At 35.5% G+C, this 24243-nt stretch overlaps 1 protein-coding gene across 4 annotated transcripts; it reads left to right on the top strand.

The window, feature by feature from the left end:
* The first annotated feature begins 736 nt into the window (after nt 1-736).
* On the top strand, nt 737-22928 carry CANX (calnexin). 4 transcript variants are annotated; one of them, XM_087924310.1, is made up of 15 exons: nt 737-852; nt 5372-5563; nt 5981-6054; nt 6696-6754; nt 7721-7862; nt 8441-8522; nt 8981-9173; nt 10221-10410; nt 14002-14115; nt 14990-15146; nt 15790-16005; nt 16874-16993; nt 17103-17250; nt 17603-17718; nt 20208-22928. In XM_087924310.1, exons 2-15 carry the CDS (start codon nt 5375-5377, stop codon nt 20259-20261), a joined length of 1854 nt encoding a protein of 617 aa, XP_087780436.1. In that variant the 5' UTR covers nt 737-852; nt 5372-5374; the 3' UTR covers nt 20262-22928. The 4 variants fall into 4 exon arrangements, with proteins under 4 accessions (XP_087780436.1, XP_026552360.2, XP_087780434.1 ...); XM_026696575.2 differs by having other exon boundaries at nt 737-856; XM_087924308.1 differs by having other exon boundaries at nt 835-1310.
* The last annotated feature ends 1315 nt before the right edge of the window (nt 22929-24243 follow it).

Below are 24243 nucleotides of genomic sequence, written 5' to 3'. Positions count from 1 at the left end.
TGTTTTTACTGTATTTTTATTTTTGTAGTATGTAATCACCCAGTCATGGGTGCTTACATCTCATAAATAAAATGTAAAACTATATAACAAGACTATTCTGCCCTCTTCTGTGAAGTGTTCCATGTTTTCTAAAAGAACATTGAAAGCTCTCCTTTTTTAAAAATCCTTTTCTAAGTATATGTCTATCTGTGATTATGATGATTTTGGTACTCTTATTGGAGTGACCACATATTTTCTCCAGGATGATGTTCTCAACCTATTTCTTCAGATTTTCCAACAACATACAAGCCTTCATCGCTGTAACTGAGTTCATCCATTTGACTGCTAATCGTCCCGTTTTTCCTTCCTCATACTGTGTCAAAAATATTTAATTTGAGCCTGTCTAAGTAATGTCTAACTGCAGGGTAGATGAAATAATAAAGAAGGACTCCGCTTGCGGGTTGAAACTAAAAGTAACCAACTCTAAGGAATTTCATGTCACTTTAAGAATGAATCGGAACTCTTCATTCAAACATCCCCTTCTCTGACCGACTGCCAATCCGTGGCCACTTCCTCTCTCATAACCCTCCAATGGAAGCGCTCCACGAAGGTAGCGTCGTGGGGACATCGCTTCAGAAGAGACCAAAGTTAAGTGACAGCACAGACTGACCAATGGAATCCAAGAGCGACTCTATGGGCGGGGTTTCCGTGCCCCTCTGAATCAATGGGGTAAGGAGTCTCTCAGCGTTAGAGGCGGGGCTTGTGTTAGGGGAGAGAAGAGGCGAGTGGGTAGCGGCGGCACCGCTCTGAAAGCGACCACGTGATAAAAGGCACTTGGGGCGCCTGGAGTTCTTTGCTCGGTGGGAGCGCGGGTAAGGTGAGTTAGGGCTCGCCCGTCTCTGTCAGGAGCCGGACAGGCGTCTTCCTCGCAGGGCCTTGGGCTCCTGCTTGCTTCTCTGTCGTGTGCGGGGAGCGGTGGGGGGCTGGGACTTGCAGCGGCCAAGGCGGGCGCCTTGGCTGAGGGAGGGAAAAAGGCGACGGGTGGAAAAAGAGCCCGCCGGTGGCGAGTCGAGAACTCCTGAAGAGATTCCGAGACTTGGGGGTGGGGGAGTCTGATAACGGGGTCGAGGGCCTAAGGCCCTTTGACCCCGTGAGGCCTAAGCGGAGGAATTGAATGAGGACAGTCATTCCCGTCACTTCTTTCTTTTTCTTCTTTTTTTTCGCTCGACCCAGAAGGAACGGAGGGGCTATGGGTGCGGAGCTCAGGCCTCCTGGAGAAGTGGGAAGGTCCCCTTCTGTCCTCGGGCCTGTGGGGCTGGTGTGAACTGCTGGTGAGGACCACATGCGTGTAAATGACTTTGCATTTGCAGTCGTGGGTGTGTTACGAATTGCCGCCGTTAAAGGAGAGGAGGTGTCTCTGCAGGCCGAGGGACCCTGTAAAGCGGTTTGGGCAGAGGGAACCCTAAAGTAGGGAGGATATCCGGACACGGATAGCCGTAAGGTGTAGGTAACGTTCCTTGGGGTGAGAGGAAGCCCTCCTGACCCGTTGGAGTCTGAAAATATGAGTGGCTTTATACGGAAGTTTGCTCTGTCATGAGGTGAAAAGGAGAATGAGTGAATTTGGCCCAGGGCGTGCGCAGTAGATGGGAGCATTTGAGGGAAAGAAGCGGAAAACTGATATTGTATTTTCATGGTATCTTTTATTGTGACTTGTGAAAATTGTATAATGCGGCGTTGTTTTAGTACTGAGATCAAGATCTGCATCAAAAGTGGGTTCTCTGCCTGTGCAGCTCTGAGAAAAGTGGAAAGAAATACGTCTTTTTTCCCAATTTGATGTGAATTGGCCTTTTGCCAGTTAGGACTTAATAACACAAATATATAATTTTCACACAATATGGGTAAATTAAAATTTGGGTTTGTGTTCCAGAGAATCTAGAGGGCCCCAGGGTGAGAAAAGTTGATCTGAAAAACCAATATGATTCCGCAGGTTGAAGGTTAACTTGTGAGTATAGGATATAGATGTTGTAATGAGTTAACAAACTTTGAACTTCAAAAGGATAATGGTCCCAAGAATGAGGAAATACCTCTGTGTATTTGAAAGTAGCAGCTTATTTAAAATCTGCAAGTCAGGCATATAGCCTTCCATAATTTAATGTGTCATTTTCCTTGTGCTTGTCTCAAGTTATAAACACATTTTTACATCAAAAGTGATGTTTGAGTGCTGTAAAAACTCTTACAGAAATAAATGGAATGACACTGAATTGGAAATGACAATTCAGTATATAAGAAATATCTATGTGATGTCTTAAATGTGATTGGCAGTTTAATTTGGTAAAAGATTTTATAATTACTGTACTGGGTATTGTGTTTCAAAATTACAGAATAGTATACAGGCATTCCTGTTCATGTTGAAACAAATTTTTTGTTCATATTTCATCATGATTTAATGTAATCTTTAATTTTATTACATGAATAAATGATTTTTAAGTTTTTTGAATACAGACAAATGTGTGTCCTAGCAGGTGTTTGGCCCCTTGACTAGGTAAAAATGCCATATTTATATATGTTTTTAATAGGTGGAGTTTGTACTTTGTTGTACCCTGTTCAAAATCCACGACATATAAATATTTTTAAAAATACTGTATGTAGCAAAATGAACATTTTGTTTATTGGTTAAAGGCACAACTTGTGGGAGGGAAGCATTTAAGTCTTTGAACATCTACATTTTTCAAAACAGCATTTTTGGGTACTTGTATTTAGTAAACATTTAATCACTAAATATGATTAATACAAATGAAAGGTTACAAAGTAACAAAATACAGTAAGTGAAATGACTTTTGCATTCCCTCAATCTGTTATTTAGAACAACAGCTCTTGATCATATCAAAAGTTATTATGGCTAAGCTATTGCTTGCTTCCTTGGCAGCCCCAGGAAAGTGCTGCCTGTGTCTGCAGAGATAAAGGCAATCTTCAGAGGACTTGCATGAGTTTTCCAAAGGATATAGATATTTTAATGTTTAAGAAGAAAGACTTTTTATGCTAATGGGATCTGCAAAGCAGTTTTTTAAATGACCTAATAGTGATATTTGGTAACTTGCTCACTTGTTTGGGTAGTAGTGTTTGAATGTACTGGTAGCTAAATAATAGGACAGTGCAACACTTCAGATTGGAAGGCACAAAACTGCTTCTGAAGATATGATGGATATCAATGTAGTATTTCTTTGCAGCCGTTTAAATTAAGACTTGGAGTCACAGGAGAAAGATGGGCTGTTATTAAAGAGTTCCACATAGGCATTATGTTCAAGCCTCTGCACAAATTAATGCATCCTTTAGTTTTCTAGTCCAAAGTGCAGCATAGTTGTGCTAAATATAGACAATATGCCAAAGGATCCTCATCCAATCTCATTTCACTTTAATTGTTTACCTTCTGGATTTCAATAACAAATGTGATCTTAAAAGTGGAAGAAGTTTAATTATTTGAATATGCTGATACAACAGTGTAATCCTTTATTTTTTTTAAAAAAAATCCTCATTTTCACCCCTTTAAAACGGTATAAATTTCTAGTATTGCAATTTACAGCTGGTTCTCAGGTTACAAAGACTGTTGGAACAGCAATCCGTCACTAAGTGATGCAGTTGTAAACATAACATCAAATGATTGCATTGCTTAGTGATAACAGTCCCAGTTACCATTGTAACCATAGGACTGCATGGATCATTAAGCGGAAAGAGGCTGGAGTCCCAGGCAAGGAGTACAGGATGTGTGTGGGTGCTGCAGGCTTTTATCATGGGTGAGTGCTGTAGAGTGCAGGTGGGTGCTAAGGAACGCAGGAGGGTCATGGGCAGAAGTTGCTGTAGGCAGGGTTTGCTGTGGAATATAAGTGCCCTGGGATGTTTTAGGGGGATATTTCAGGAGTGACTTGTAATCTTCCCATCTGGCGTCCCCATTGAATTTGTGTAATTCAGCAGGGAAGGTCACAAATGGCAATCATGTGACCAGGGGATACCACTACTGTTGTGTGATTTATTTGCCAAGTACACCAATCACATGACCACAGGGATATGCGATGGCTGGAACTTTGAGGAGCAGTCGTAATCTACACTCATTCAGTGCCGTCATCACTTGAACGCTCATTGAACAAATGTTTGTAATCTAAGGGACTACCTGTATGTGAAAGACAGTAATCAACTCAATTTCAATAAGAGTTCTTACTGTTTTTCAATCATGCCAAAGTTTCTACTCTCCTTTTTACTCACACTACCCATAACACAACATTACTCCTAACATTAAACATTTGCATAATATTTCTGTAAGTATTCTCAAAATAGGCAGTTGCTTTGATCTTTTCAATAGCTTTGATCTGTTAACATTTAACACTGATAATTAGGTGATAATTTGAAAAAAATCTTATCTGCTTGGTAAAATTCTATTTACAAGTTGCTAAAACGAGCATTTATTACATATTTTTTAAAGAATGGTTTGTATGGTTTCTGTAAAGAAACCTGCAAAGATGTCAAACTCACGTCCCGGTGGCGTCACATGATGTATCTGGACTTTTTTCCCCTTTGCTAAACCGGGCGGGGCCAGCACGTGACGCATCCAGACTGTGGCCCGTGAGTTTGACACCCCTGCTCTAAAGAAGACAAAAATGGCAATAATGTAAAATTAAGCACCTTTTTACATTTTATTTAAAAAAATTTAAAATGGCAGACAAAAGAAAAAGTGAGAAATGCTATAATGTATGGAAAAAATGAGTAAATAATCAAAGCTTACAGTTACTATAAAATTTAAAATTTTGACAGAAAAGATGACATTGCTGAACAGCAGGAGCTTCTCTTTGTATGCATATAATTGATAACTTCTTCATAAATTACATTAAGATTTAAAATATAGTAGGCAATTGAGTAATGTATAACATCTGTGGCTGTATATTTTCAATCCTTCATATCTAGTTGTTTCCCTAAATTATGCTACCTTCCTTAAACAAATTTAAGATTAGAAGGTAGAGTTTTCTGAAAAGATTGAATACTATAAATATATCTATCCAACAATTGTTAACCTCCTAGTATCATAGGAAAACATCCATGAAAGTATGAAAGCCATGTTTCCTATTTTTCTTACATTCAAATGTTATTATCAATCCTTGCCTAGAAAGAACGGGTACCATGGACAATACAAGGTGAAATACCAGCAGCACACCTAATTTGGTGTGTGAATTTTTTGTTACAATAATCAACATTAAAGCAATTTACTGTAACCAGGCCATGGTGCATGCCTTGTATTTGTAAAGGTTGGGTTTAGGATTAAGTAAGTCAAGCAAAAGGTCATAGTCTTGGCAGTCATACTGCATTTTATTGATAAATTTAACACTCTCTTCTCTCTTTGTCATAGATCATGAAGCGAAAGTGCTTGCTATTTGCATTATTGCTGATAGCTGGAACATCCAGTCTCCTGGCACATGACAGTCATGATCACGATCATGATCATGATGATGAAGATGTAATAGATATAGAAGATGACTTGGATAATGGTGCTGAAGAAGAAGAATTAAAGCATGAAACCAGTACTCCTCCATTACCTAAGGTTTGATTAAATATTTTTCCAGTTTAAAATATCAGCAAAAGCTACAAAAAAGAAAACCCAGCTTTGTCTTGGAAAATTAGAAATAAGCTTGCATTTTTTAGTATTTTATATAAGATTTAATGAAGGATTAGGAAACAGCATGCATAATTTGAGGTTTTTCCATGCAATCAAATCATACAACATTGGGTCCCCTCACAGGATGTTGTACAAGTTCTTAATGTGAGATTGCATTATAGCATCTATTCTTAAAAAGATCTCTAATGTCTATTTTCAAACCAAAGGAACATCAGTGTTCCATTATCATTCAAAAGATAGAACTCTCCTTCTGAATCATACATTTAAAGATTGAAGTTATGTGGTGTGTGTGTGTATTTAAATTATTCAGAATATCATCTAACATTTAATTTATTTCTTCAGGTTACCTATACAGCTCCAGTACCAACAGGAGAAGTTTATTTTGCTGAAAACTTTGATAAAGGAACTTTAGAAGGGTAAGCATTCATCTAAAAAAGTACTAGTAGATATACATCAGGAAAACTTGAATTAAAAAATATTTTTAAACATTTTTATGAATCAATCAATTCATAAATCAAACAGATGAAATCAGTGCAACTAAAATACCTGATATAGAGTACATCTGATAACAGTTGATAAAATGGATCATATAGAAAGAAGAAAAATACATTTATGAAGAAATGGCTTGTTGAGTAATATCTTAGTGAAGAGTGACTTTCCAGAAAGAACATTCCAGTCCAGTTACTAAAATGAAAATGGCTCTTATTCATGCTTACCAAACTTTTGTCATTAATTGCATAAATAATTTGGTAAATTACTTCTTTAATTATAGGAGATTATAGTCTCTTTTAAGTAACTTGAGTTGAAGTTTGGCAGCACACGTTTACTGTATTTTGAAATGTATCAATTGCAATGGCATGAAACCAGAGTTAATCTTTTCTGCCATAACATCTGCCATCTTATTTAAGTTTTTTTTGTAATTTTTTAGATTTGTTCTTAATTGTTCTATTGTATACCACCCAAATCAAAGTTGTGAGATGAGTAGCTATATAAAATTGAAAAATAAATTCTCCTTTCTCTACAATGCCTTCATATAAACTTTTTAAAAATATTTTAGGTGGTTTCTTTCTAAAGCCAAGAAGGATGATACGGATGATGAGATTGCCAAATATGATGGTTTGTATGACATCTTACTCTTCATATAGGAAGTTTCATTGCAATATGTTTTTTACAGAAATAGTATTTTATTAGAATGGATTATTCAGTTATATAAGGCTCAATTTGTGATCTGTGCAGCTCTGATACAAATTTATTTCCTTAGTGTAAGCTAAATCAGAGTTCTGTTAAAGCATTTAAACCTAGTCTAGATGTTTATTAGAAAATCTATTTGGCCAATTACCAAAGTATTTGTTTATGTACTTTTTTTTGAGGTAGTTTTTCCCCCTAGTAAGACTATTTTTGTCCTACATTTTATATAAAATTATACTAAAAGTGATGGTTATTGCACTCGTTAAAAATGATTCCATGAAAGTAGAATACAAGCATAATTTTTCACAAGTATCCAGATTAATAATTCCAACAAAATCATCATGTGACTTTACAAAAAGCAGTTATGAACAGATAACTATGCCTAGTTCTTACATAAATGTATTGATATTCAGTAGCTTCTAATAATACAAAAACCATAATTTTATCAAAGGAAAAGCTACTGTCTGCAAAAGGTATTGCTGGTAAGGTCTTTTATTTTAATTTTTTATTTTTAAAAACAAACATACACCTACAAAACACAAAACCATTTTCCATTTTATATACATATAACGTGTCAGTTGGTTACATCTTTTGTGCTATCCTTTTGTAGTCATTTACTCACAATTTATATCAGTCTTCACATTGTCGAACTAACATATGCTTATGTATTTATCAGTTATTAATCATCCATGACTAAACTATTTATTCCATCATTTTATATGAGATGTTCCAAGTTTTATATTAAGGTCTTCTGAAGGAAAAGAGGAGCATTCCATGCAAGCACATTATGATAACTGTGAAGAGTTTGAAAAATGTTGTGTTTGACATATCTCCATCATATTTGATATGGAAACAAAAGAGCAAAGTTGTGTTGTTTCTGTCTTATTTCTATAGGCAAATGGGAGGTACAGGAAATGAAGGATACTAAACTTCCTGGGGATAAAGGACTTGTGTTGATTTCACGGGCCAAACATCATGCAATTTCAGCCAAACTTGATAAGCCTTTTATCTTTGACACCAAGCCTCTCATTGTACAGTAAGTATGTTTTGCTGTCTTTTTCACTGAGCCACCAATACTATACCCAATGCATCAACAATAGATAAGAGCTTACAATGTAATTTAGAGCCACGTTGGTCTAGTGGTTAAGTCACCAGGCTAGAAACCAGAAGACTGGGTTCTAGTCCCACCTTAGACATGAAAACTAACGGTGACTTTGGACCAGTCACACTCAATTTAACACCTTACAGAGCTATTGTTGTGGGGAAAATAGGAGGTGAAATAGGGTTAGATATATTTGCCACCTTGCATTATTTATAAAAATAATAAAGGCGGGATTTAAAAAATCTTAAAATATTTAGTTTTTCATTGTTGGTATATACGTATCATACTATTTTACATGATAGAATTGGAAATTGGGAGAGAGAAAGAGAAAGTAAATGTAATTTTTTTAGAGAGATACCTAGGAGGGAATTGACAGGAGGGAAGAAAGCAAATGAAAATTTAAGCTTTGATGGTCAAATGTTAATGTAGTGGCGTGTGAAATAATTTCTAATAGGAATTTTAAAAAACAAAACAAAAAGACTCGACTGTAACCTCTTATGTTGCAAACTTAGGTATGAAGTCAACTTCCAAAATGGAATTGAATGTGGTGGTGCATATGTGAAACTGCTTTCTAAATTTAATGATTTAAACTTGGTGAGTATTGTTAATCTTCTAATTTTGAGATTTTAATGTTTATTTGTTTGGATTACGCTCTAGCAAATCATCTTATTTCTTTAACAAGATGATTGCATGTTAAGTTTACTGAACACTTAAGTACTGTTTATCATAAATCCCATTATTTGAATGATATTCAGGTTACATATGCAATTTTTGTGAAAATTTCTAAGAAATGAAAACTATTGTTCGTTAGTTGGAATATCATTCTTTTTTTATCTGGGCACTTGTGGCTTATTTTGCGCTAAAAAGGGCATCCTAACAAAGGGTTCTCTCTTCTCTCCCCCTCCCCCCCTTGTATTGACTTTAATCTGTTAGCTGAGAGATAGTTGGTAGGCTCAATTAAACTCATAATTAGGTGTTCAGTAAAGCGTAAAATGAAAGCTTTGTTAAAAGTTAATTTATGTTTTGAAGGTTTTCCAATCTATCTTTCATAGGACCAATTTCATGATAAGACTCCATACACAATCATGTTTGGTCCAGACAAGTGTGGTGAAGATTACAAGTTACACTTCATTTTCCGCCATAAGAATCCAAAGACTGGCCAGTATGAGGAGAAACATGCCAAACGCCCTGAGGCAGATTTAAAGAATTTTTTTACTGATAAGAAGACACATCTTTATACGCTTGGTAAAGCAGATACATATTTGGATACTTTTGTGGGTAAAATTGTAATACAGTAATTATTGAAGGCAAGAGGAAGCATTTTCAACTATGGTATAGTGAATAAAGAAAGTGACCTTGATGAAAAATGCAAAAAATGTTACTTATGAAAAAAGGAATGAAACAATTTTAATGACTGAGAAACTCAGGCAACGACCTCTCTGATTCACAGGCATATAAGAAGTATAATACAGTCAGACTTACACAGTTCTGTTATGGCTCATCTCAATAAAGCTAGTTTTTGCCTTCATGGAGAGTTGATTTCCTACTTTGGTTTATCAGTGGGCTTATCGTATGGACTGTATTGTAGAGAATAACTTTTTTATATTCCCATGATTCTTACAAAGAACTCTTATTTGGCAGAACTGGTTTTTGATATGAAGAACTGGGGATTCTAATAGATTACAGGTGGTTCTCAATTTACAACCACAATTAAGCCCAATATTTCCATTGCTAAGCAAGGCAGTTGTTAAGTGAGTTTTGCCACAGTGCTTAGCAAACCATTTTATAACCTTTTTTCCACAGTTGTTAAGCAAATCACTGCAATTATTAAGTGAGTCATGTGGTCATTAAGCAAATCTGGCTTCCCACATTGACTTTGCTTGTTGGAAACTGGTTGGAAAAGTTAAAATGATGATCACATGACCAGGGGACAGTGTAGCTGTCATAAATACATGCCAGTTGCCAAGTGCCCAAATTTAATCATGCCACCATGGGGATGTTGCAATGGCCATAAATGTGAAAACTGATCATAACTCAATTTTAACGTCTAACAGTCACTAAACAACTTGTAAGTCAAGGACTATCTATATATGGTTTCCATTAATATTTGACTAGTCTAGGAAACCAAAATATTGCTTGCTTAAATTTGGGTGAAGTATTTTTTAATGCTGCATTCTGTTTGTTATAGAGATCCCTTCACAAAGCCATATAAATAGGAAGGCAGTAGACCAAAAGATAATGGTAGATTTTTGGAGCTCATTTTATCTTTATATTTCTGGATTTTTATCATAGTCTTGAATCCAGACAACAGCTTTGAAGTTTTGATTGATCAAACTGTTGTAAACAGTGGGAATCTATTATCTGATATGACGCCTCCTGTGAATCCTCCACGTGAGATAGAGGACCCAAATGATCAGAAGCCAGAAGATTGGGATGAGAGAGCTAAGATTCCAGATCCGGATGCTGTTAAACCAGATGATTGGTAAGTACTTGTTGATGACCCTTCTAAAGTGGGCATCTATCTGATTTTGATTATAGAAGGATGAAAGAAGGTGGGACTGGAGCTCCTTTTTTGTTGCATAATCTCTTCTATAATAGCTCTGTTCTGTATATATTATATTATGGAACGGGAGGCAATCCCACCGTGTACTAATTGATAGACCTGCTTAATGGTTTCATTAGTGAGATGCACTGAGCCCAGCTTTATCCTGAAATCTGGGAAAGACATGGAGTTTTGGTAGGATGAGAATGTTACGGTTGTGATTTTACATTTTACCATGAATTTTGTCATCAGCACTGTTGTGTTTTCCCTTTGTTCAGGGCATTAGCAAGCAAGCTGAATTTTTTTCAGAAATGTTCTTATATATATATATATTGCCTTGTAGTCCTTGCTGTAGTGAAAGTAAAGGGAATAAAAATATTGAGTGTTGAAGCTAGGGAGTCCTGTCAATTCAATAACTTATTACATTTTTTAAAATTTAAATTTATATGGCTACTAATTGGAAGCAAATAATTGGACAGGTCACAGGACAAAATGATAAAACAAATACATATGTAAAGAAACATTGTAAATATGGAATTCAAAAATCAAGCTACCTGATAGTTATTTTCAGTCATAGACTTATATGAGGCTCTAGGTTTTTACAGCTTTCAAGAAGGTCAACAATGTCAAGGCCATCCAATCTCAAGGAGGGCCTATTCCACAGAGGAGCTGCAACAAAGAAGGAATGTTGTCATCTTGTTGCTACAAGATGACACTGTTTCACTGAGGGAATCTGGAATATAACCACTCTTCCTAGTGTGGGTGGGATTACAGAAATGATTGGAAATAAAGTCCCATGTCTGGTAGGGATTTAGAAGTGATAATCAGCCTTTTGAAATGTAGCTGGAAATCTCATTGGAAGCTAGTGTGGCTGGCACGGTAGAGGTGCTAATTTGCCAAACCTCAGTGCACCCTGTACTATCTGCTGCTGCATTTTGGACCAGTTGAAGCTTCTGAGCCTTTTAAAGGGCAGCCCTGTATAAATATTGCTAATAATCCAGGCAGGAAGTGTCATAAGGCATGAATGATAAGCAGAGCCTGCATGTGGGATAGATCTGTGCAAAGGCTGTCCTAGCCACAGCTTTAATTTACTCCTTGAACAATAGTTACGGATTTAGGAAGATCCCCAGATTGCACACCAGATCTATATGAGGGAGTGCTATCACTGGAATGGCTACAGAAACAGTCCCAAAACTCAGAGACACATTCAGTTTTACTAGAATTGAGAAACATCTATTCAAGAATATCCAATCCACAAGCACCTTTAAATCCTTGTACGTCATCACTTATACAGGTACCTCTTGAGACCACAAATGGAACTAGCAATTCAATAAATAAACAAAGCAGTCACTATTTGAAACTGCAACTGTTCTTATGATGAAACTTCAGCTTTCCTTTGCTTTACAGTCCTGTGAAGGTTTGTAATTGTGAGGATTGGTTGCAGTTATTTTTTTCATCACTATTGAATTGCAAACATTTGCTAAAGTACCTGTACAGCTCTTGGCAGAGTTAGGGAGTACAGCTGGGATATTGCCAGCACATTATTCTGGCTTTTCTCTGTAGGAAACATAGTTGACATTTGAAAGGCACACTAAGGACATGCACATAGAATTCTAGCTGCTCTTCAGTTAACCATTCAGTGGTCATTCAAAATTATGATACTTAACATCAGTTCTCAAACTTCTAGTTGTCTTAGCAGCCCTGCAGTCGTATGATCATGATTTGGGTATTTGGCAACCAGGTTGCACTTAATAATAATTGCAACATCCTATATCATGCAACCCTCCCTGCTGGCTTGCCAGAAGCAAATTCAATAGGAAGCTGGGAAGTCATTCATGTAAGTTGCTTGTATTCTGATAGCTTTTTCCCTCCAAGGAGCCTGGCTATGGCACCCACAATATCCATCAACTTGAGGTGGTCACTTGCACACATATTCTCCCATGGACAGCAGCTACCCATACTCTATTCATGTCTCAGCAGTCACTTGGCACACTTTTCCCCACCATGCAGCAGCCACCTCCAACCTTTTTCATCACTTACTCACACACTCTTCCCTATCTGACAACAATCAACCCCACTATATTCTTCTGTTCCTCAACAGCCAGTCCTATATCTGGAAACACCCACTCCTGGGCTTGTGCAAGAGGGTAAATCAGACACTCACACACCCTTTCCCACCTAACAGCATCCACTCCTGCTGTGCTTTCATTGGACCTTGAGAATAATATGTACATTTGGCAGCAACCATTGCACTTTACCACACCTTCATAATCATATGTTCATACTCCTCTGGCTGGCTGTGCCATGTCAGGCCATACTTTGACAGCCACCTGCACATTCTCATGCATACTCGCCCACCTAACAGCAGTTACTTACTGTCAAGCAATTTGTCAGCCACCTGGGACTTGAAAGTTCCTGTCAGCTTCCCCCTCTTGGCTTGGCCTGTTGGAACCTGGTTTGCTAGAAATTAGGAGGTCCTTGTTTAACAATGGCAACAGGGAGTGCCAGGATTGCTGTCACTAAACAATGTAGTCATAATGTGACATTGTGCTTTACAATGACATCATTTAGCCACTGAGGTTAAAGTTAACAATTCCAATTGCTATTGCTAAGTGAGGACTACCTTCTCTTGATGAGAAAGAGATTGCAAGTGAGTAAAGAAACACACGATGGGGAATACTTGAGAGGAAGGTGTTAGCTCTGGCTGTTTGCTTAGTGTGCTCTCTACTGCCTCTTAGGAAGCAAAGATAGCCTTCCCTCTGGAACTGATTAAGATCTGGTCACTTTCACATAGTTGCACAAGCTACCAGGTTTTACAGGTAGTTCTCACTTATAAACTAACTGGAATTGGCAACTCCCTTGTTAAGTGAAAGTGTCACTAAATAAGAAATGACCACAACCATTTTCTGATTGGAAAAAGATAAGACTAATCAGTTTCAGATTTTATTTGCCTCCTAATCATTTTCCCACTCTTTGAATGCAGGAGTGCCTGCTTACCAACTTGTACACATCAAAAGCAATATGATCACACTGGTAGCCAAGTCTGCTATGCGAATGGCTTAAAATACATTCGTGATCCCTCTCCAATCATTGCTCTACAAGGTGCATGGTTGAAGCAAGTGATTTCTCTAATTGGCCTTTTCCTGCTGGTGGTGCAATTGCATTGCTTTCTGTGTGTAGAAAAGCAAATAGCTTACTCTTCCAATTTGTTTCTCTCCAATCTCTTCTTTGAAAGGGATTAAAAAAAACCAAGCAGGTACAGGACAGCATGTACTACTACTAGTAACCACATGACTGAGGGACACTGGGAAGGCTGTAAATGTTTGTAAATAGCCATCAGATTAATTTTCAGCACATTATAACTTCAAACTGTTACTGAACAAATGATCAGTAAATTAGGACTAATTTAGTTAGGACAACTAATTAATATTGAAAAAGCTAGCATTTTGGTTTTAAACCATAACAAACATAAATGATACATTAAATTGTAAATAAAATAACATAATTTTTATTTTTATTTAATTTCTATAGGGATGAGGATGCTCCTGCTAAAATTCCAGATGAAGATGCTGTGAAGCCAGAAGGTTGGTTGGATGATGAGCCAGAATATGTAGCTGATCCTGATGCAGAAAAACCAGAGGATTGGTAAGTTAACACTGATCTCACAATATATTTAGCTTTAGGCTATAGTCCTAACTATACTCATGCAGTGGTCATAATTGTGAGGACTAGTCATAAGTCAGTGCTGTTGTAACTTTGAACAGTCACTAAAGGAATGGCTGTAAGGTAAGACTACATGTACACACAAGTTTATAAGAAAATTGAAGAGTAACAAGTGATGTTTTAAAATGGCCAAATCAAAGTCAGCAAATGTCAGGAATTTTGTTCCATGTTGGAGCAATTTACCAGGACAAATGGATCAAAACTAGTACATAACAAAATGAATGACTGAAAGCTGATTTGCAAATAGTTACTAAACAGAGTAACAGAGTTGGAAGGGACCTTTGAGGCTATTTAGTCCAATCCCTTCAAGTAGGAGACAACTATTTTTTCATACTCAAAGATCATATTATGGATGATTTAGTTTGTGAAATAAATCAAGCAAACACCTAAGTTACTTGTTAACAGATTTTCTCTATTTCAATAGGAGCCATGAGGTTCTGGTAATAGTAACAGATACACAAGACTGAAAAGGGCAAATGCTTTCTCATAGCATAGGTCAATATGAATTGAATTTCAACTGTATAGCATAGCACAAAGTTTCTCTCTGATCATATGTCAATAAAGGGAAGCAGTCCATATAGTACTACTAAATTATTTTACATGATAATTTTTCAGTGATTATGAATATTATGCTAACCTAAATAAAATTCTAATATTTCAACACTGTAATTTATACTATATTTTTATATTGGATTAATATGTATAACTTTAATTGCTATTGATTGTTTCTCTCACATGCACATACTCTGCATTTATGAGAAAGAGATAGTCCTAAAGCCAGAGATTCATGTTTCAGGGATGAAGATATGGATGGAGAGTGGGAGGCACCCCAGATTGCAAATCCTAAATGTGAATCAGCTCCTGGCTGTGGTACCTGGCAACGACCCACAATTGACAATCCAAACTATAAAGGCAAATGGAAGCCTACTATGATTGACAACCCCAACTATCAGGTATATTATTTTAAAAATCTGTTAAGAAATATTTATGTATTATTTAAATCAATGTTAAATTAGGTATATTGTCAGGTCATTATGCAGAACTAAATTATAACACTTTTTGAAATACAGTTGGGTGAGAATAAGCTTGTGAATTTACATTTACATCAGCCCTGGGCATTGTATGGTCCACAGGCCACATCCAGCCCTTTGTCTATCTGTATCTGGCCTGCAGTGATGCCATGCGCTGCAATAGCAACCCTTTTCATTTGGCCCTTCAAAACAGTCCAAGTTCACCCCTTCAGAAAATTTTACATGAAAAAGCAGAAATAGTCTTGTGGCACCTACTATAGCATAAATTTACATGACTATTTCATCCAATCCACAAGATTGTGATGCTACAGAGAATAATTTTAAGTACCTCTATAGAAGCTGCCTTATATGGCAGTAGACTATAACTTATATTTTGTCAATGTCTGCTCAGGCAATGTCTCCCCCAAGATCACTACAGTGTTTTTACAGCCTTCTTCATAATATTTTAATTGGATATTAAGATTTCTATTAATCTGTTCAGTTCAGGAATGTTTGAAGTGTTAATTAAAATGTCTGAGTTATTAAAACTTACAGAATTAATTCAGCGATGTCTGTGCATTATTAGGGCATCTGGAAGCCGAGGAAGATTCCAAACCCAGACTTCTTTGAAGACTTACAGCCATTCAAAATGACCCCCTTTAATGCTGTGGGACTTGAATTGTGGTCTATGACTTCAGATATATTCTTTGATAATTTCATCATCTGTACTGAGCGAGCAGTAGCAGATGATTGGGGTAATGATGGATGGGGCCTGAAGAAGGCAGCTGATGGTGCTGCTGAGGTGAGAAAGAAAAGTTTAATTTTTTTCTAATCGTGCAGCATAAAATAGAATTCAGAAATTCTTATTTTTTCTTTTCAATTAAACAGATTGATTTGTATTTTCTCTTTGAGGAAAGAGAAACAAAACTATTTGTGGCAAATAGCAGCATAGTATTCAGTTTATTCATGATGTTGGTCAGGTGTTGTTAGTTGGAATGTGCTAACTCATTTTCATTTTTCTTTATTTTTTAATGACTAGGTTTTTTAAAGATTTGTAGCCTTAGATAAAGTACTAGTTTAATACCAGATATTAGGATCAAAAATATTTTCTCCAAACTTAAGGCTGAAGAAAGCTGTAGCCTATCAGGTGAAACCTGCTAGTCTATTGGCCAATTGATTCAACTGGCTGTGAAAAACTATTGTTAGCAGTAGCTTTACAGATCTTCAGATCTGATTTCTTCAGTCAGGGTGCTCTAGCATTCTTTTCATTAAGTAATTTCAAGAAACTCTAAATGGTGAGATAACTCTCAGATATGCACTCTTAATCTTCTTGAAAAACCCATAGATTGCTCTCATAGAATATATTAGTTACAACAGTGCTGAAACTGTTGCAGTAATTAATATTTGGAAATGTCAGTAGTTAAGAGATTTAGAAATTACCTTAATCATCTTAAATACTTAATACACTTTAAAACTGCATAAATAGGGTTAGGGTTCTATAAATAATTAATAGGACTTAAAGTAACTTAATGTCACTTAAATATTTGAGTACTGTGCTATAAAAATTGTAAGTATGTGTTAATAATTTGACAGACTTATATCTCTGGCAACTATATTGTTTACTATACCAAATGCATATGCATATATTTAGATTTAAATTTATCTTGTAGCCTGGTGTTGTGACTCAAATGATGGCTGCTGCTGAAGAACGTCCCTGGCTTTGGATAGTATATATCTTGACAGTGGCTCTGCCTGTTTTTCTCGTCGTTCTTTTCTGCTGCTCTGGAAAGGTATGTACGGATATAGCTGATTTTAAACATTTTGTTTGATAAATTGAGAAAGAAAACAGACCATTTTAGGAGAGCTGAACCTGAAAACCCCTTCAACATCTTATTTCAGACAAAACAGCCAAGTGCTGCAGAGTACAAAAAGACAGATGCTCCTCAACCAGATGTAAATGAAGAAGAGAAGTTGGAGGAGAAAGAAAAAGAAGAAGAGGAGGAGGAAGAAGAAGAGGAAGAGGAAGAATCAAATGAAAAAAAGCCTGGTAAGTAAAAGTGTCCCAAGCTCAGAAATGACTAACTGTTTTGGAAAATTGCCCATCTTCAAAAAAAAAAAAATCTCTTGATTTCTGAGAAAGGGAAGATGAATGTTGCAGTACAGCAAAAGTTCAATTTTAATATATCAGTTGGGGGAAGAAGGTATTGATTGTTCCCAGTTGTCTGTTATATCATCCATGGTATTGTTATTACCCATATTCACATAAATGACATAAAATTATATAAAGACGTCAGGAATTTTGTCTGTTGCATTGAAGTCTGCAAAACTGACACTTCTATCAGTTTTGGTACTAAAAAATTAGGTACTAAAATATTAGTACCTTGTAAAACTTTTTTTAGAAGAGAAGGCCGGGAATGATGGAAATACAGAAAATGTGAGCCAAGAGGAGGAAGCAGAAGAGGAAGAGGAAGAGATAGAGATGGAAGAGGAAGAAGAAAGCAGAGACATTACAGAGGCAAGTATTTAATTACATAAACTTTGTATGAGACAAATGAGATATTATGCCATTAGTATATTTAATGAGTCTATCTTACAACTCATTGCCTCTTACAACTTTTCCATGGGAATCAATAGAGAACAAAAAGTATGCTACAATGAAACAGTAAATATTTATGTACTAACATCACATGTTTGGATGCAAATCCATTAAGGCAAATGAGCACTTGTTATTTTTCCCCCCAACACTGTGTCTAACTGCAGGGTTTGAGTCCGTATATGCATTATAAATATATTCAACTGCTTGGTATCCAATTCTACAAAATTCTGAAAGCCAACAAAGCCATTATTATTTTTTTAATTGAATTTAGCTGCTTTGTCAAATGATTCTGGGTGGCTTACAAAGAATTAAAAACAAACCATTACAGAGAGAAAATAATGAAAGTATACAGCACATACACCAACCCTCCCCGTGTGCCCCCCCAAATGTGTGTAAAATGCAACTTCATATTGGATAGTTTTATCCAATAAAACCTTTGCCAATGCCTAAGGGAAAACCCAAGTTGGGAACTCAGGTGGTGGGAAGATACTTTTCAAAGAGCAAGTGCAGCAGAGAAGGCAGGTCTTCTTGGGTCTTACAAGATGACATAGGCTGGCTGGCTGGCTGGCTTATTTACTTACTGATTTATTATACTAGTTTCTGTAATTTGCAGACAACCGTGGATTAAATGTTATCTCTGTTCTAAAGTTGATAATTCTAAAAGAAAATATAGAAACAAACAGCAGAAAAAGACCCAGTGGTCCATCGAGTCTGCCCTTTGCTTTTTGGGTTGTTTGTTTTGATTTTAATTTATTATTTATTGTTTTTATTTTTATTTTTGTTGGATGATAGACATATGTTTATCTCAGACATGTTTAAAATCAGTTACTAAAGATTGACCCACTACCTCCTCTGGAAGTTGGTTACAAGCTTCCACTACACTTTCTGTGTAGTAATACTTTCTAACATTATTTTTGAACTTCCCTCCTGTCAGTTTGAGATTATGCCTCTGTGTTCTTGATTTTTGCTTAATATTGAAAATATTGTATTCTAGAACCTTATTGATACCCTTAATATATTTAAATATTTCAATCATCTCTTCCCCTTTCCATTCTGTGCTTCAGGCTGTACATATTACCTGCAATCTGTCTTGATAACGTTTTGTCCCTCAGAGTTTGCACTATTTTTATTGTCCCTTTCTGGACTTGTTCAGTCTTCTATCTTTTTCTAAGTTAGGTCTTGAGAACTGGACATAATATTCCAAATGGGGACGGACTAAAGCCTTATATAGTAGGATTAGGGCCTCCTTCTTCATTCTGGTGATCCTCTAACGATACATCCCAGAATTTTGTTTGCCTTTACAGTTGTCTGGCCACACTGTTTACTCATTTTTCAGACATCTATAAGTACACCTAAATGTTTTTCTTCTGTTGTTCTAACACTGTACCCCAATACTATATCTGCTAGAGGATTCTTTTTCCCCAATTTCATGATTTTATCTTTAGAAACACTGAGCTAGAGTTTCCACATTTTTTTACCAGTTTTCCAGTAATGCCAAATCATTTTCCATGTTACGAAGAACATCAATTCTATTATATGACTTCTTGTCATCAGCAAAATGAACAAACTTACCAAACATTTACCAAACATTCACTTACAAACATTTTGAACGGAATGGGACCTAGGACTGAGCTTTGTGGCACACTCTGTGTGACTGGTTTCTGTTCAGACAGTGCCCCATTAGCAGTCACACACCGGGACCTAATCCGGGTGAACTTCCTATCCACTGAACCACCCAGTGGTTAAGCCATAACCTGTACAACTTTTTAATGAGCTCATTACATGAAGTTGTCGCAAATCACAGTAGTAATTCAACTTTGTTACCTTTCCTAACTTTTAACTTCCTACTAATCTTCACAAAATTTTATTTATAGCAACTTTTTCCAGTTAGTAATATTTCAAAATGAAGTTACATATAACTATACAAAATATTAGAAGATTATTCTAACATTGAACACTTACCAACTGCAATCTGATATATTCATGGAGTTCATTCTCATATGAGCATTATTTGATATTTTTTGAAGTATACATTGTTGACACTAATGTCAGGTGTTAAAAATATTAAATCTTAAGGTTTTGTAGTGCCATTTACAAAAATAACCCTGAACTTCTGTTATCCTTTATATTAGAGTTGAAACATTTTATTGTTTTAATATTGAAAGAAATAAGCATGTGGGGTAATAGTTAAATTTGATTGACAGCTAAAAAGTCAGGCTTAGGGTTTTAAGAAGTAGCTTGTCTCTATTCAGTAGTGCTAACAATTGTTAAAACAAAGTAAACAACATTTACTGATGTACATTACTCCTGAGATCTCAATAAATTATCTTTGAAAATATCTGCTTATTACTTTTAAAGTTAAATATCTGAATGAAGCTGGATTATTTATATGTTTTTTTTATTTGCAGGAGGAAGAAACTGTGAATAGGTCTCCCAGAAATAGAAAACCAAGAAGAGAATGAAATATCCTAAAAACTTAATCTGATGAGTTTTTCTGATATGGTTTTGGGAGAGGACCATGGATACCTTTTTGCTGAAAATAAAAAATCTTCAAAATTCACCATCCATAGGTTCCTGTCAAATACTCTGCAGTGAAAAGTGTTTAGCAGTCAAATATTTGCAATTGTGTTTCTAAATAATATTCCTGTAGAAAAAGAATGTGTTTAACACAACCCAGCTATGAATTTCTGGAATGTTACAAAAACTAACATTTTTATTTTGTTTTTAAATAGATGATAGAATTACCAGTCTCAAAACTTTTGGCTTAAATTAATGTATTAATCTATCAATGGGAGTGAAGAGCAACCCTTAAGAAAAATACAAGATGTAAAGTTTTTATAAGTCTTTTCTTTCTTACAAAGATGGAAATTCTTATACAACTCTTATTTCTCATAGTATGATCATGTTAAATGTAGGATAAAGTTAAAATTCATTTGAAGCAATCTTCAAGTGCTCAAACTTTCTTATTAATGAAAAACATGTGGCCATGAAATACTCAGATTGGTCACAGATAGAGCTCAGTTAAAACAATGTTTGCACTAGTCTGAATTTAGGAGCAGATTTTAGTGAGACTGGATTGCCTTGTTCGTTTAGATTTTGAACTTTTTCTCAATTTGGAATTTGCTTTCAGTTTTTGTGTTTTTTCCCCCTCGCCCAGTTTTTTAAAAATGTCCTTCTGTTCCAGCTGTTGCTTCTCCTGTACTGTTTTTTCAGATGTAGCTTAGCTGCTAGAGAATACACTTGTTTATCTCACTGTTAAAATTGTGTTTCTTCTTCTCAGAAGGTAGCACTACTTATTTCTGGGTCCAAACATTGTGAAACAGGACAGTGTTGCTCACCTTCTTATTGTTGCCATCTTATGTACATTTATGCACAGGATAAAAGGCACAGGCAAGCTGATCTTTCAAGTTTTATTTGTGCTGAAAGCAAATGTCAGTATTTGTGGCTGAGGAATAAGCATGTGAAAACTTGGCATATGTAACATTGAATGTCAGTGCTCTTCATGTATCAAAATGTTGTGAATCTAGGGGGTTCCAGATGAATAAATTTTTAAAAACTATGTTGCATTGAGTATCTAGCTATTCAGAAATCTTATGTAGAATACAGAGTGTTTACTTAAGAATAGCATAATCCTCTATATTGAAGTGCATGATGGAGGAAAGCGAAGAAGAAATATTTTGCCACCTGTTCTTTATTTAAATATATGGCACTGAATTAAAACACTCCCAGTTTCTACTTGGTGGGTAAGAATTTTTCACAGTAACTAAGATTTTGTACTTTGGTTCAGATATAATTATATACATAGCTTTTTCAAAACAAAACTAAAAATTGTTTTTCAGGTAATTTTGCAGAACCCTCAGTTCTGTTATCTTTCCAAAACAGCAGAATTATCCTCATTTGAAGCTACAGTGCTTGCAGCCTTTGACTTGTATTCCAACATCATTCCTTGCACATCTATAGTAGTTGTGCAGGAGTTTTTATTTTTCTCCTTGTGTCCTTTATAAAGAGAGCTTTATAAACTCGGCATCCATTCCACTGGTAGATTCAATTTAATACAATCAGTGGCTTACTTCCATAGTTTGTTTCTGTTGTCTAGTCAGGATGTTTAAATGAAATTATTCCCCCTAGTTTCTTCTGTTTTTTTCTACATCATTGAATTGCAGTGGCTATTTAATACTAGTACTAATTTTAATGTGCTTGGGTTAAATGTTTTTTGATCAACGTCTTCACTTTTTGTGAAACATATATTCCTTTCTCCAGGATACTGGGAAGAATGAATGCATAAGACCTCTTCAGAATACTCCTTTGTTTGCATGATTTAGTCTTTTTTCATGTTAGTGAAAATGTACTTTTTTAAATGCCCAGTGTAACCTGTGAAGCCTTATTAAGACTACTTAGTATTGGGAAAAGATTGTCATCTGCTATTTAAGAATAATAAAGCAAAAAATTAATATAAGTCATTTATAATTTCCAAGTAATTTGGCGTGCTGAATTGGTAACTTAATGGATGATTTTTAAAAGACTATGGAAAACCATTCCAATGTAGGAAATAATTTTCACACTGACATAGTTGAACTTTTTGTTGGAAATAAATAGACTTATAATAAACTTTTAGGAAATGTTCTAAAGACTTTTAGAATGAATAAGATATTTGACTACTTTTGTTTGGAAAAGAAAGTGCATTGTAGCCATTTCAAATCAGTCACAGTTCATATGCAACATACAAAGATATAGATGCTTTTAAAAAAATAAAGATCTTAACTATAAATGTGTGTTCTCTCTTAGGATACTTGTCCCATTTCATATGGGGATGTTATAGTTGACAGGAGAGCTGAACACTATTAACCATAAATGGCAAAGGATATCCTAGGTCTCCATAATGTGGCCCCAGCTCCCCTGTGACGCTAAATATGGTGCTAAGAATACATTTCTTTGCACCTCTTTGCCTTCTCTATTATAATTTTCTAAATACCAGTATTGTTTGATGCAGGGTTCAAGTGTTGGTAAACAAGATTGTGACAAGTCCTGACTGTTGTAAAAATCCGAAGATGCAGTATGCATATAAATATATTGGTTAAGTTATAAACAAATGTAAGCTTACTTGATCAATAAAGAAGCATAGATCACTATCTTTCTACTGTCTAGTCTGCAATATTTTGGGGGGTTGGCTTTCATAATCTAAAGACAGAAGAATTGATAGATCTTCCTTCAAAACTATTACTACTATGTTGTGGAAAAACTGAACAATATCCAAATGCAAAGTAATTAAATTGTTTGCATTGCATTTTAAATGTCCTACTGAGATTATTTTGAATCAGGATTGTTTAAAAGGTATGAATATATTGAGGTATTGGTTTCAGAGTTAGCATCTTGCTTTTAGAAATCTGAGCTCATGAAATGTGTTAATCTTTCTGAGATGTTCAAAGTGCACAAGTTCATATCACTGTTTATAACCCTGTTCTAGTATAATATGCACAATTTCAATATGAAAATTGACCACCATAGAAAATATTTTAATTATTGATACATAGTTAATACACATTTGATTTACACAGCACATATTTCTAAGATATGAGCTATTAATTATAGAAGAAATGGGATTATTATGAGTAGCCTTTCTTACGTTTTAAACTTTCTGCTACCGGTAATTATAAATTTGCTTCTTGGATTATTTATGACTTCAAAATTATGCTGTGATAGCTTGGCGCAAGTTTGTATGCCAAAATAATTCTATTTATTTGGAATATTTTTATGACATAAAATAGTCTTTATTGCAGAAATGTTATGAAATGTCCCAAGAATGTGGCCTTAAAACTTTAAAAAGTTGTTTGTATGTTAAATATGTAATATACTTTTCCTTAAGGTAACGAATACCAATCTGCTGGCAATAAATTGCTTCATTTGATCCAATAAATTGTTGGATTCATTCTTTTTCCAGCATTAGCTTTAAACACACAAATGTTCACCAAATATATTGTAACATAAATAACAAGTAATATGCTTAAACTATAAACAAGCCTAAAACTTATCAGCAATTTAAAAAGCATAAATTATAGATATGCTGGAAGTTACATAAACTACCTGTTCAAGAGTTACTTCCACTAAGTATGTTTAAAATCTGGTCAATATCTGCAAATGCTTACACATTCCAAATACACGTTTGGGCTTTTTTCTCCAAACATCTAAGAGTTTGCATTCTGACCTGATCAAATTTCTTGCTGGTAGCTGGTTTTTGAGGGTGTTGGGTCCATGTACTTGAGCCCTCTGAGCGGAACTGCACCATCAAGCAAGAGGAAAAGAAACCGTTTTGAGTGTTTTCGTGCTTTCCAATTAGAGGTGAAAACCTTTCTCCTTCAGTTAGCATTTATGTTATCCCGTGGGTTAATCTAAGACTATTCTCAACGCCCAGGATTGTTGAGAGTTGGGCGGCACTTAAATTATTAT

Source organism: Pseudonaja textilis, chromosome 2 (genome assembly GCF_049901715.1).
Source record: "Pseudonaja textilis isolate UNSWEBS1 chromosome 2, rPseTex1.2, whole genome shotgun sequence".
Taxonomy (NCBI): domain Eukaryota; kingdom Metazoa; phylum Chordata; class Lepidosauria; order Squamata; family Elapidae; genus Pseudonaja; species Pseudonaja textilis.
This window is presented reverse-complemented; position numbering and strand designations above follow the sequence as displayed.